The sequence below is a fragment of the Cydia splendana genome, unplaced genomic scaffold, assembly GCF_910591565.1.
Source record: "Cydia splendana unplaced genomic scaffold, ilCydSple1.2 scaffold_63_ctg1, whole genome shotgun sequence".
NCBI classification, from domain to species: domain Eukaryota; kingdom Metazoa; phylum Arthropoda; class Insecta; order Lepidoptera; family Tortricidae; genus Cydia; species Cydia splendana.
Window position 1 is genome coordinate 163,134 of NW_026946896.1, and position 15,026 is coordinate 178,159.

The 15,026-nt window shown below is 36.5% G+C and overlaps 1 protein-coding gene across 1 annotated transcript; it reads left to right on the forward strand.

Moving 5' to 3' along the window:
• LOC134805792 (uncharacterized) lies at positions 1-654 on the forward strand. The gene has a single exon (XM_063779010.1). The coding sequence runs from the start codon at positions 1-3 to the stop codon at positions 652-654; it is 654 nt and encodes a 217-aa protein (XP_063635080.1).
• The last annotated feature ends 14,372 nt before the right edge of the window (positions 655-15,026 follow it).

A 15,026-nucleotide genomic window follows, 5' to 3' on the forward strand; every position in this document is an offset into this window, starting at 1 on the left:
ATGAAGAAAACAGTGGACGGCAGATACGAAGTGCGTATTCCCATGAAACCAAACTTTCAAGAAAAGTTAGGCGACTCTAAAACAAAAGCGATAGCTCAATTCAAGCACATGGAAAAGAAGTTCCAGAAGCAAAACAAACTAGCTGAAGCATACAAAGCCTTCATGAAAAAATACAGCGACTTAGGACATATGAAACCTGCCGTAAGCAACAACAAGGTGGAGTGCTACTATCCTCATCACATTGTGGAACGCGCAGAATCACTTTCTACCAAGTATAGAGTCGTGTATAATGCTTCCAACAAAACATCAACAGGATACTCACTAAACGACTTAATGTACAGGGGCCCAAATTTACAAAAAGATTTACAAACACTATTACTAAAATGGAGGCAGTACGAGTTTGTGTTCTGCGCCGACCTAGAAAAAATGTTCCGTCAGATCCTAGTGCATGAAGACGACCAACCGCTTCAAAAAATCATCTGGAGAGACGAGCACGGGACATTACAATCATTTCAGCGTACAACAGTTACATACGGGACAAAAAGTGCAAGCTTTTTAGCCATGATGACGCTAAAGAAGCTAGAACGTGACGAACGGGAAAACTACCCAGAAGCGTCGAAAGTTTTGGAAGAATCATTCTACTTGGATGAGTGATCTAGTACACGGTGCGCACTCCATAGAACAATCTATAAAATTAATCAACGATATAACAGATCTATTAAAAACAGCAGGATTTAATTTGCGGAAATGGTCCTCAAACAAACAAACAAACATATACAAAACAATCAAGTAAACCAAAACCTACTAATCAATTTTAAACAAGATGACATATCTAAAAAACTCGGTTTATCTTGGAATCCAGCAGAAGACATTTTTACCTTTCAATGTAAAATTGAAAAACAGAACAACAAACGAACAAAAAGAACTCTCCTATCTGACATCTCCAAGCTTTTTGACCCACTAGGCTGGCTTGCCCCACTTAGCACGAAACTCAAAATCTTATTCCAAAAAGTGTGGAAACAGACCGTTCAATGGGATCAACCTATACCAGAAGAAATATACATGGAATGGTCCAAAATACAGGAAGACATTCACCTAATTAATGAATGTAAAATACCCAGATGGCTATTATGTAAACAGAATGACATAATTCAACTGCACGGGTACTGTGACGCATCACTGGAAGCCTACGCCTGTGTAGTATATGCACGGATTAAACATCAAACAAAACCAATTCTCGTCGCAGCGAAAACAAAAGTCGTCCCACACAAGAAACAATTAACACTTCCAAAGTTCGAATTAAGTGGAGCACTTCTTCTTTCGAAGCTAATGGCAAAAATGAAAACATCTTTACAACAATATACAGTGGAGACATTTGGCTGGTGTGATTCAAAAATCGTCCTTGGATGGTTGCAAGGCCAACCAAGCCGTTGGAAGCCATTTGTCGCTAATCGCGTAGAACAAATAAAACAGGTGATGCCCGAAGAACAATGGCGCTATGTAAAATCATCAGAGAACCCCGCGGATGCTGCAAACAGAGGACAGACAGCATCACAATTAAAAGACAACTCCCTATGGTGGTCAGGGCCGACATGGTTAGCTGATTTCCAGCCAGAACCTGAAAGTTCTCAAAAACCAACATATACTCGTACTACAACAGAAGAGGAGAAAAAATCATATGCATCGATCGTAGCGCTGTAATGTGGGGCGTTCGGGTAGATAATGAATACTAGAAAGTCTGCTGAATACTGAACATCTTTATTGAGTAAATTGGTGCTTATATACTAGTGGCCTACGTGAGTGGCATTTAGGTGACCTTTATGAAAATGTAATTAGAATTATTGTTTATTTTATTAAATATATTTTCTATTTATTAAATGTCACCTTAAATGTCACATGACGTGTTGACCTTAATACTCAACACGTCATGTGTCTGTCTACTCACCGTACACCTTCCCCGTTTTTTTTTGAGACAAAAATAGGTTACAATATATTTTTGTCGTAATTACAATATAAACAATAACTTAATCTTAGACATTAATTTCTAACTATTCCAATATATGTTAATCTTATAATCTAAAACAAAACGTATATGTATATAATAGCTATTTAAAAAAAATACAAACAAAAACACTAAAACTACCTTTAAAAAAAAAACATGCAAGGATATCTTAAATATTAAATTGGATATAATTTTAATTAGGTATGTTAAAAATAATTTAATGGATTATTTTAAAAAGTTGATTAAAGATAAATTATGGTTTAAACAATTAAAGGTTTACAATGTTGAAAATATTTCAAAAATAAAAAAAACTGTGGTTAACATGTTACACATTAATAGGTACTTAAAATTATCTATTCTATATTCTAAATGTTATTACAATACTTGGTTTTCACTTCCTGTTACGTATTTCTACTTTGTTATTAAATTACAATAAACACCTTGGTGTCATTTGTTATTTTGCTTACTCTGCTATTAACTATCCTAAAGGTTACATGACTATATTTATCTTATAGCTAAAAGTGCGGTATTGACATTTAGTATGTGCCTTACTTATAATTATTCCTATGTAACATTAGATTTAATACTGTAAACAATACGTCGCTTACTCTCTTATGTTCTAATAAGGAAGATGGAGAGCCTTTTTTGGATTCTGTCGGCTTGGTAAGTTTAAATGTGATCAGTTTTGAATTGCATTTTATAAAATAAGAAATGTGGATTGTTAGATTATTAGATCAATTCTGTCGCTTGCTTCGCGGATTTGTGTCGATCATGGAACTTGCAATTACGTTTGAATTTGACTTGTGTGTTTGTGTGTGTATGTGTGTGTGTGTTTCTCGTGTCTGGTGTGCCGAAGAGGTGAGTTTTAATGGTAATAGTGCTTTGTTCTGTTTTGGTGTACAATGTTTCTTTACCTGATACTAATATTTTTTAAATTTTGACTTTGGTCTTGAAATACTGTGTAGGGTTCCGTGTATACTGGGTCCGTGTTATTTCTATCTTCCTTTTTTTATATTAATATTAAGTCTCCTACGTTATAGTTACATGAATTATTATCTATTTTTTTATTTTATAATTTTTTTTTAATATTTTTGTTTTTTAAGTTGTTTTGTCTTAATTAAATTATGTCTAGCGTCCTCCTGGTACTTTTGCAATCTATAAGAGTTAAAATTATAAATTTCTTCTATTTGTTATATAAAATTACGGTTTAGTGTAAACTGATATTTTTAGATGCCGAAAAGTATAATAATATGAACATTTGATATATAATTTTGATAATATGTCATTGACAATGTAATGGTTGTATTAATATGTGTGTGTTGTTTTAATTTTGTGCTGTATGACTGGTTTTTTTTTACAATATTACTTAATGCTAATATTTGTACCCTGATTTTAAATAACAGTATATGGCTCTTTTATACATTGGGTAATAATAACATTAAAGACTATGTGGTTAGAAATGATTTTTCTACATTGATGACGAAAAATTCGTATTGTAGTATAATATAATACTCAAAACTTTTAAATTAAATTGTATTCTTTAGAGTGAAATAAGTTTTGTATTATTTTATTTATTTTATATATATGTTTTTTTTTTTATTATTACATTGACCTATTTGTAGGTAAGGCAAGTAGGTTGTTAGGTATCTTTGCGAATTCTCTTCGACATGTAAACTGGTCATTAACTCACTAATTTGTTATTACATTTTGGACACAATACAACGTGTATTGTATTTACATTTTATATATAAAGTAATTTATGTGATTTAATTGTGTTTTTTTTATTTAACTTATTTTTAATTAAGTATGTATTTTTATTTTTATTTAATTGATTTGTTTATTGTTATCACTGTAATTGTAGGTATTTATTTAATGTTGATATTACGTTTATTTTTTTTTAATATAATTAATATGCTTTGTTTTAATTCAGTTTTATTCATAAATATATTTAGTACACAATTTATTATATTATTTATTTATTTTCTTTTCATTTAAATTTATTTATTTATTTGGGTAAAAATCATTTATTTCCTTTTCTGTTTTGATTGATAGTTGTTTTTTATTTAGTATAATGCTATATTTGATTTTTATATGTTAAAGTATATATATATTTTTTTACAGGCTGTTTTTTTTTAACACATGTTTATATTAATAAACATATTATGTGTCCAAGGACCTTCATGCAAGGTAACTCGACCGTATCATGATGTCTCAAGGATTTAGTGCTTGTAAAAAAGATGCTATTCTAAGGTAATATAGTGTCTATTATTTTCCCTGGGGTTTTCATTTGTTTTTATTTATTTATTTTCAGAATTCTTGCTCGTGATTTGTGGAAAATTTGTTTATTATTGTAAGAATTGATCGCCAATGAGCCATTTTGTAATGTCTGCATTGTGACCTAATAATGTAAGCTGACTTTGTGATACCTGTCACCTGTCTTTTAAAAAGTACACAGCGCCTTTTAATAGCGCTCTCGGTCGGCCGACCTTTTTTTACATACAACATATTTATTAAGGATACAAAAATTTATTATTTATTATAGCGCGCTAATACATATTACGCGTAATATGTATTGCCAGACAGTTGTTTTAACACATCGGAACAACAAAAAACCTTTCCGTGTGCCCAAGGACCGCTGCAATTGAGAGCTCGCTCGAATTGTTTAGGTTTCAAGGGTTATTGCCTGGTTGTATCCTGGTGTACCTTGCTTACATTATTTATTTTCACAAGCTACCCCGTTTTGAAAGGAAATCATCATTTTGAAAACTTAAAGCATATAAGAGTCACAATAACTTTTAGTTGATCAGGCTAATTGTTGGTTGCAACACTTATCTGTTTTAGCTCTTTCAATGTGATGTTTATATTTTTCCTTCCCTTTTATTTTGTTTATTTGTCTTTCATTATATTTATTTGATACCTACTTGATTTTCATATTATATGTTGTAAATAATTTTTAGTTTAAAACTCTAATAATGCGTCAAATGTATGAACTGTTTATGGTAATTTTTTTTTTCCTTCAATTTATGTACTTGAAAATTTGAGATGACATGGCATGTGTTGCATGTACATCCGTATTTGGTGACGTGTGACGAGAACGCGTGACGCGGCCTTCACAAGTCTGGTGCATTCCATTCATCGTATGTTTAAGTAGATTAGTATTTAGTGTTGATTTGTGTTACTTTGTATGTTTTGTTGTTATTGCCAATTTGTTGGATGTGAATATTGATTTTCTAATATAATTTTTGTATTATTCCTTACATTTGGTTATTATAGGTATATGAGAGTGGCTGATGGCATTTTCTTATTTTTATGCAATAATTCATTAGTTTTGTAGAAGATTCGTGGATTGAATATTATTGATATATAAATGTAAGTTAATGTATGTTAATGTAAGGTTGTTATTTATTTACTTTAGATTTAAAAACAAAATATTTACTCAGATTGACTACATGTCATAGAAATAAGTTATATCGTTAATTTAAAAAAAAAATTAAAATCGGATTATTTAATTGAACAGATCATAATAATAAAAAAAAATAGATTATAATTCGCATTAAAGGTATTAAAGTATATGTAAGTTGAAATTATTTGACCTAAAATAATAATAATATTCTGTGTAAGTAATGTTTTCATGTATAAAATAATAATGCGTTTTGTAATAGTAATGAAGTGTTGAAATATAAAATACTTCTATTTTACCAATAAAAGTTTGATTGATTAATTGCAATAGTGAAATGACTTGATTGGGGTTTTTTTTTTTTTTGGAAAACACGAAATTAATTTGTAACTGGTTAAGAGGGCCTTTGCAAAAATATATTTAGGTCTCCGTGCCTTCGCTTGAACCACATTATGAGATAACACCCTTGTAACTCAGCCCTAATCAAGCGAATTCATCAACTAGTAGCGCCATCTATCGCGCTACCCAAGTACTAATGTCACCCGGTTGCCAGCGCGCGGCTGCTTTCTCTTCAGTACGCTTTTGTAACTCAGCCGAGCAACACGTTTACAAAGCAAGTTTAAAAAGATCAAGAAATTTAAACCGTAAAAATATTTTGAAAACCTCCGACTTCGTGACATTCCGCTCGGTGCCCATGGCCCAGCGACGAGACGCAGTGACCTTCCTACAGGCACCGTCACAAAAAGTACACGGGTACTTACGCCTCATGGCCTCGTCCTGTGGGACAACAAGCGTCGTCCCGTGAGACGACATGGCGTCGTCCTGTGAGACGACATGGCGTCGTCCCGTGAGACGACATGGCGTCGTCCCGTGAGACGACATGGCGTCGTCCCGTGAGACGACATGGCGTCGTCCCGTGAGACGACATGGCGTCGTCCCGTGAGACGACAAGCGTCGCCCCGTGAAATGACATGGCGTCGTCCCATGAGACGACATGGCGTCGACCCGTGAGACGACGAGGCGTCGTCCCGTGAGACGACAAGGCGTCTTCCCGTGACATGACATGGCGTCGTCCTGTGGTATCGTCCTGACAGACGACATGGTATTGTCCTGACTGACGACATGGCAGCGTCTTGTAAGACGACGAGCATCGTCTCGTTAAAAGACCTTGTGACATTCCGCTCAGTGCCCGTGGCCCAGCGATGAGACTAAGTGAGCTCTTATAGCCATCACCATAAATAGAATACCTACGGGTATAAATGGCACACGGCGTCGTCCCGTTGGACGACAAGCGTCGTTGCGTGAGACGACATAGCGTAGTCCCGTGAGATGACATGACATCGTCCTGTGGGACATCAGGCGTCGTCCTGTAAAACGATAAGGCGTCATCCTGTGATACGACAGGCATCGCGATGAGTTACGTCATCATGTGAGAAGACATTGCGCCATCCTGTGGTATCGTCCCGTGAGAGGATATTGCGTCCCATAGGACTACATCGCATTGTTCCATAAGACTACATTTTGTCGTATCGTGAGACATTAATGCGTCGTCCTATGAGACGATATCGCATCGTCCTATGAAATGACATTGAAATGACGTTGTCTTGTTAAACAAAAACCGTTGTCTCATGGTCTACCATTAATACGGTAGCGGACATCTTATTGGTCGCTTTATCGTTCGATGTCTGCACGGTGGGCCTCGCATTTAAGATCTGCATGGTCATGAACCAATGCACGACTTAGTTAGTGGCGTGATCATCATTGTAGCCGACCAAATGGTGTGTCACCTTTTAGAACGACGAGCAGCAGAATTTCTATTAGCGGGTTTGGCGCGAAATTGATAACGAAATGCAGTTACAGTTATTGTCTCAACCTGCCAGGAAAAAGGAAGGTTTCCGTCTTGGTCGTGTACAAATGTTGGTCTGGGTCGATAACAAACAATTGCCGTGAGATAGCAAACAAATCAAAAATATACATTCTGAGGATCCTAAACTGTATGACTAACCGGCATGAAAAATAGCAGTTAAGAAACTGTGAAAAGGGAAAAGTACAAAGTGAAAAACCTTGTGTTATACTTTGCCCAACTAGATCCTATACCAAAAAGAGAGAGGGGGAGGCAAGAAAAATTGACGTTAGCCTTAAAGAAGGAAAGAAAACTAAAACTCTCTCTTCTGAATAGGAATGCCAATTCATTAACGGCTCTGTCATAGGCTAACAAGAGATATCTCTTTATTGCGGCTCTAAACCTGAAAAGAATAGAGTTTATGATACTCATATATATTAGTGAAAAATCATCGCACTAAATCCCTCTTTTGAATGATGAATGACTAGTCAGGTTGATAGTGTCTTTGGGAATACTGAAGCATCTCCTGTATACTCGCTAAATATTGACCATTAGCTAAAAAATTGCGGCCTGTTACAAAGAGAAATCTTTTACTTACTTTAAATCGTCTACTATGTAGCTGTGAAACCGAGACCACTGAACTAAGAGTAACACGTAGAAAACAGCAAGTACCTTCCATCGCATTCCGTCCAATAGACCGAACTGACAAAGGCATTTATAATGTAATTAGTGCTCTATTCACATCAGTCAGGTAGAAACTTGTGAAATTAGGTTCAAAATTCAAATAACAAGCTCCACTTCGGAAGATTATCTAAGCAGCGGGTTGTCAATCGACCTGCCGTTGGTATAACAATCATACATAATAAAACGTTGACCATAAACGTTACATAGTTCAATTTCAAAGGAAATTAACTCTTACTGGTAATATAGCTATCGGAAACAGACGGTATTTGTAGGAGGTGCTTTCACAGAATATCTAAAAGGACCAACTAGTAAAATATTAAATTAGTATGACAATCCGCATAGTTACCCATGATTGTTCAATAGGTGAAACATCGGTTTCTTTAGTGGTAAATGTTATGCCTATGTAGAAGATGAAGCTCCCCTTCAAGTTATGTAAATAAATAAAGAATTTATGAAAAGATTTTTCGGTAGTTTAGTTAGAGTGGAGTTACTGATTCTGTTTCGAAAAATCGCGAATTGAATTAGAGGTGAAGCCGCCTAAGAGAACTAAGCTGTCGAACCAATAGCCACGGTCCACGGCTTAGATCTAAACGATGATTGTTCAATTTCTCCAAATAGACAAATTAAAATGAAGTCACTTCAGAAACTTTGAAACCATGTGGACTGCGGGGCAAGCCAACGTACATACAAACGTACAACGTACGGAAACGTACACACATGCGTAATATGTAGAAAATATTTGCAGGCAGTCACCGATAGCAGATATCGGATTGTGAAAGAACACGGATCAGAAATATCCTTCTTTCGATTTCCAGATGAGAGGTTTCCTTTGCAGATAAGGAAGTACTCACGTGATTTTATAAAAGAACAACAACATACGGTGGTTCAGGAAAAAATGCAAGATCTAAGTGAAATATGATCCCAGTAGTGACTCATGACTACAAATATGTTCGCTGGTTAAATAGAGCCTGCAATTTACTCTGAAAATCAACACTAGTTCTGCTGTCATTGCCAGATCTAAGTACAATAAGCTTAGCTGAAAGGTAGTAGTCCAGGGTTTACAGCATACTGTTGTAACAGGTCTCGTAGGGCATGTAATTGGAAACGTCATCGTCAATGCAATCAATTAGAGTTCCAGGTGTAGTACCCTACAAAATCATCGTGTCTTGGTTATAGGGCAGATGCGCTGCTAATAGAATTACAGCATTAGTTGTGAAGACAACTACAATTCATATATTTATATATTCATTATAATATGCTTATATCATTAAATACAGTAAATATGAGATGTCAGTAGATATATATCAACGTTACGTCAGGCGTAGCTCACTCCGCGATTTCGTCGCGTCGCTACAAGTACATGCGGCCCACACCAATTTTGGTGTCTAGCACTAGTAGTTGCCGCGCACCGCTATGGAACGGACGCCTGCTCGCGCTTGCGCCACCTTGCGGTCATAATCTGTCGTAATAGTACATACTATTATTTATTGTATGGTTACGTCAAGGTAGTGACATGAATATAATATGTCGCAGAAAGGCCTAGATCATCAAATAATTGTTTATTTGTGGGCATCATGATGCCTAATTAACCCTAGGGTTCCCTCAAGGTCATCAAATGATACACAACTTGATTGCACGAAAGCCAATAAACAACATACAACGTCCTTGTATTGCTAAATTTCTAATCAAAAGTACCTACAAATTAATAATAATAATAATTCAGCCTATATACGTCCCACTACTGGGCACAGGCCTCTTCTCACTCGCGAGAGGGCTTGGGCTATAGTCCCCACTCTGGCCTAATGCGGATTGGGGCTTCAAAGTACAAATTAAGTAATCAAATTAATATTTGGTAATGAACGCGTCTACACGTGTTAAGGTTTGACAGGAATTGTGCCACAGCATATCCCGCGCGCGCCGGTGCTGGCGCAGCACTTGAGATTAGATGACATCATGAGACACCCGTGGTTTGTGCCACTGCAATGGTATAATGCCAAGAACTTACTGGTTCGGACCAATATACAAATAATAATGTTTTAATTTGTCTGGGTGTTACGAAAGTTCCGCAATTGGTTTGAAAAGGTTGCACTACAATTTAAAGTAGATAGGTCCACCTCCTCTACTCTTACTCAAAGAGTCTTTCATCGTCAGTCAAGAGGTTCTTACACTCTTATTAGAAGATCGTATGTATACGAAAGCATTAAAAACTCACAAATCGTGCTAAGTCTAACAATAAAGCACAATCCAGCGCACAAGCACAAGCGCGAACCATAAAATCTTCAATTTGGGAATCAGCTTGCCACCAGAAAGAAAGAACATTAAACAACCTATAATTACAAGCCTTTATTATAATTAGCCTAAAAATTATGGGTGAAGGCATTGGAATTATTCAAAGATTAAAAAATCTTCTAAAATATCCTACTTGGTAGACGGATCTTCAGTCTACGCACAACATCATGGTGAGATGCCATCCACAATAACTGGAGTTGTCAGCATCACTTTAAATTCATAATCATCGCCTCCATACGATTGTCACCTTCGTGTCAGTGATTCTGTTCATTCTTTACATTCGTTTGCATGACTGACAAGCATATAATATAAGCTTGGTTGACCCGGCACCAGCCTAATTGGCAAGTTTTCAGTTATCTGTGGGGAGTAATAAATTTAGCAGCATAATTGACACTTAAAATAGGTAGGAGCCCACTATTTCATATAAGAATTAATATCTATTCATGGCTTACTATTAATATGGTTGTTTTTAAAGCAACCCTCACCTAAAACTAATCAGTAAGGAAGGATGTATTATCGCCTCAGTTGAAACTACTGCTAGGTTGTTGAGAGTTGTTACTTGTTAGTAACGCATACATTAAATCATGAAGTGTTGTATTTTCTTCTTCACTTTCTGACGCTACTTTCAGGCAGAGGAGTACTTGATTCGAAATAAATCTCAATTGCTTCCACAAATAAGAACATCATGTTTATAATTTTTAACACATTTACGGAATAAGTTGTCCTTATGTAATGATAGCCCATTAAAAAATAAACCTGGTATACCTAGTCAATAACTATGTATTAATATCTAAATAATGTCAATATCGTATTGTAGTGGGTACCTATACAAACCTTTGGTTATTTGTCCACATTAAAAGTCATATTACATTACATCTGGCCTATGATGCAACTTACCAATTTACATTAAATTGTTGGAAAATACGATAAATCAGAGAGGACCCAAGCTTTTCCAATTAGTTACAAAATTTTTAAACAGTGGATGGGCCGGCAGTGCTTTATTTGTGTTAAGCAGTAGATAAGCAGTAGTAATATCATGACATCATACAACAAAACCTTTTTATCACCTAGTGGGCTATTGTAATGAAAGAATCAGGTAATTTGGACGGGTTTAATGTAAAACTCACTCGATGAGGTTCACGTTACCTGCATCAGAGCTACTACTTCAGATAGTGGTTACACTTAAATTTGTACGACCTACAAGTACCTTCTTGTCTTTAATTATGATTTTAGGGACAGTCTTTCAACTAATAGTCACACAGTTTTGTTTTATATAAAAAGTTAAGTAGTTTTATAGTCGCAATGGATAACTTATGTTGCCATTCAGTGCTAACAATTGTGTCGTCTATCGGTAATTACAAATAAGGAAAATCTAGTCAAGGTTTGACGTAAACAATCCTTTAATATATCAATACGGAATAAATTTCAAGCCCATATTCTTATCAAGTGATTTTTGCATAAATTTAAATATTATCTATCAGTCACAGTACGCCCGGGCCAGCGCCGGCAGAGGTTTAAACACGTCTCATAATGTGGTTCAAGCGAAGGCACGGAGACCTAAATAGAACCGTTTTTCCCCCGAAGGGTAAAAAACGGATATTTAGGTTCCTGCCGAAGCTTGAACCACACCTAAGGGCCTTGCCGGCTTATGTGGTACTGAAGAGAAAGCAGCCGCGCGCTGGCAACCGGGTGACATTAGTACTTGGGTAGCGCGATAGATGGCGCTACTAGTTGATGAATTCGCTTGATTAGGGCTGAGTTACAAGGGTGTTATCTCATAATGTGGTTCAAGCTTCGGCAGGAACCTAAATATCCGTTTTTTACCCTTCGGGGGAAAAACGGTTCTATTAAATATGTTACCTATTGAAAACCAAATGGTGTGAAAGCTAACTTCTTGAACGTTACATTGGATAATAATTTAAAAAGACCATAAGTGATGTTGTTTAATGTCTGGAATAGTAGATTCTAGTGTTTGTCAGTTAGTCAAAGTTAATGTTAGGTTAGTTTGTTAGTGGTTTTGTCTTTATGTTGGGAAATGGGTTTTGTTTTGAAATGTTAGGTTAGTTTGTTAGTGTTAGTGTTAGTGGTGGTGGGTTAGTGGTTTGTTTTGTTTTAAACGAAGCTAAATAATGTTATTATGACGTCAATGTTAGTGTTATTGTTGAGGTGGTTCTATTTAATTATTTTTTTTTTATATTGTGGTCTTTAAAATATATAATATAAGTTAATTGCAAAGATGGAAATAATGGAATGCACCCCCGTGTTAGTTATTTAATGTTGCTGATTGTAGTTTTTTGAGTTAACCATGCGACGCGTTATATGTGTATTGTTTGTTTAAAATTTGTTTATTTGTTTTAATTAACGAATGATGCACTGGTTGAAATTATTGTTGGATATTAGAAAATGTTTTTGTTTTATTACTTGTTTTATTTTAATTAGTTGTTGATATTTAATTTTATCTATATGTATGTTTTATAACTTGTTTTATTTTAATAAGTTGTTGATATTTAATTTCATCTATATGTATGTTTTATAACTTGTTTTATTTTAATAAGTTGTTGATATTTAATTTTATCTACAGGCACATATATAACCGTTTTTTTTACTGAGATTTTATTTTTATTTTTGTTTACTTTAAAATTAATTACTTGTGGTTAACTGGTGAATATATATTTTTTTAACATATATTCATGTTTTGCTTTTTCGTCATCAAGTAGTAATCATAAATTAATTATAATTAATAGATTAATAGATAGTAGAATTTGGAATATCGCTCGCAGACGTATCTGCATGTTTAAAGAATAGTTTATACATTATTAAGTTTATAGTTTAGATTTAATAGACTATATTTAATGATAATTCTCGAGAGAAAGAGAGAAAAAAAATGTGTAAAGAAGATTATTTAGTTTGATGTAGGTACCTTTGTCCAGTCTTCATCCTGGTCTTCTATTGTAGTGGTTATGGTCGCTTGGATGTGGCGTGTGGCTCGCCCTTTATTCTTCTTCCTTGATGTGTTGGCTTGGTGGTGTTGCTGAGTACGCTGTACTGGCGGGGTTGGCGGTTGGGGTCGATGGCGGGTATGTGGCTGCTTCCTTGTCCATTGTGCTGTTCTTGTAGGCTGTCCATCAGTGTTTACCTTTATTGTTACTGTGATCGTATTGCCGCACTGGTCTGAAGCTGTGCTCGGTTCCATAGTTGTTCAGGGTCGTAGCTACGCGACGCGGTCTTGTGCTGTGCTTAGTGGTGCTGGTTAGCTGGCTTGCTGGGTGTCTGGGCGGCGCAACTTAGACGATTCCGAAGGTGGTGATACCAGAACTGCTGAGCAGTTCTACTGGCAGGATCGCCATCTAATGTGGGGCGTTCGGGTAGATAATGAATACTAGAAAGTCTGCTGAATACTGAACATCTTTATTGAGTAAATTGGTGCTTATATACTAGTGGCCTACGTGAGTGGCATTTAGGTGACCTTTATGAAAATGTAATTAGAATTATTGTTTATTTTATTAAATATATTTTCTATTTATTAAATGTCACCTTAAATGTCACATGACGTGTTGACCTTAATACTCAACACGTCATGTGTCTGTCTACTCACCGTACAGCGCAAAACAATAACAAACATGATATCATATACAATTTATTAGAAAAATATAATTCTATTACAAAAGTAACACGAATCGTAGCCTACATATTCAGGGCATTCACTTTAAAGCGACAACGCTTACCAAGCTATCTCACATTACCGGAGTTGAGAAAAGCTAAATTGGCTATAATTAAATGTGTGCAAAACAACGAATTAGAAGAAGATATTGAACATTGGACCCGGGTATGTCCTTAAACTACGTCCAAGACCACCGGTGGACGGGCAGCAGCGTCCCTCAAATTCGGTGTACTCGACTGCGATCGCCAACCCGCCTGCCAAGCGTGGCGATTATGGCATTCACCCCCCATCATGATGGGCACAATAAAACCACGGCCCCGAGGTTCCGGCGACCCCCGGTGCTCTGGCTATGGTAGCGGTCAGGGCATTAGCGGGGTCAGGGGTGCTAAGAATCTCCGGCAAAGATCCGGCTACCCGCCCCGACGACGACTGGCCCTGGTAACACACAACATACGCACTATGAGGACTGACGAAAAGATCTGCGAGCTGGAAGAGGAACTGAGCAGGTTACACTGGGACATTGTAGGGTTATGCGAAGTCCGTAGAGAGGGGGAGGACACGACAACCCTGAAGTCTGGTAACTTGCTCTACCACCGGGAGGGCGACCAACAGTCCCAAGGTGGTGTCGGGTTTCTCGTTCACAAGTCCCTCGTAAACAACATAATAACCATCGACAGTGTGTCGAGCAGGGTGGTATACCTAATACTCAGAATATCCAAAAGATATTCGCTGAAGGTCATTCAGGTATACGCACCGACCTCGTCACACTCCGATGATGAAGTAGAAGCTATGTATGAGGACGTAAGTAGGCCCATACATACTTCTAAAACCTACTTTACTGTTGTTATGGGGGACTTCAACGCAAAGTTGGGCAAGAGAAGCGGGGATGAGTTGAGAGTGGGGCAATTTGGGTATGGGCAACGGAACCCTAGGGGTCAGAGGCTGGCCGACTTTCTGGAGAGAGAGGAACTCTTCATGATGAACTCTTTCTTCCAGAAGCCGCCTCACAGGAAATGGACCTGGATGAGTCCTGACGGTTCCACGAGAAACGAGATAGACTTCATCATGACCGACAAGAAACGGATATTCAGTGATGTCTCTGTGATCAACAGGGTAAAGACCGGTAGTGATCACCGAATCGTAAGAGGCA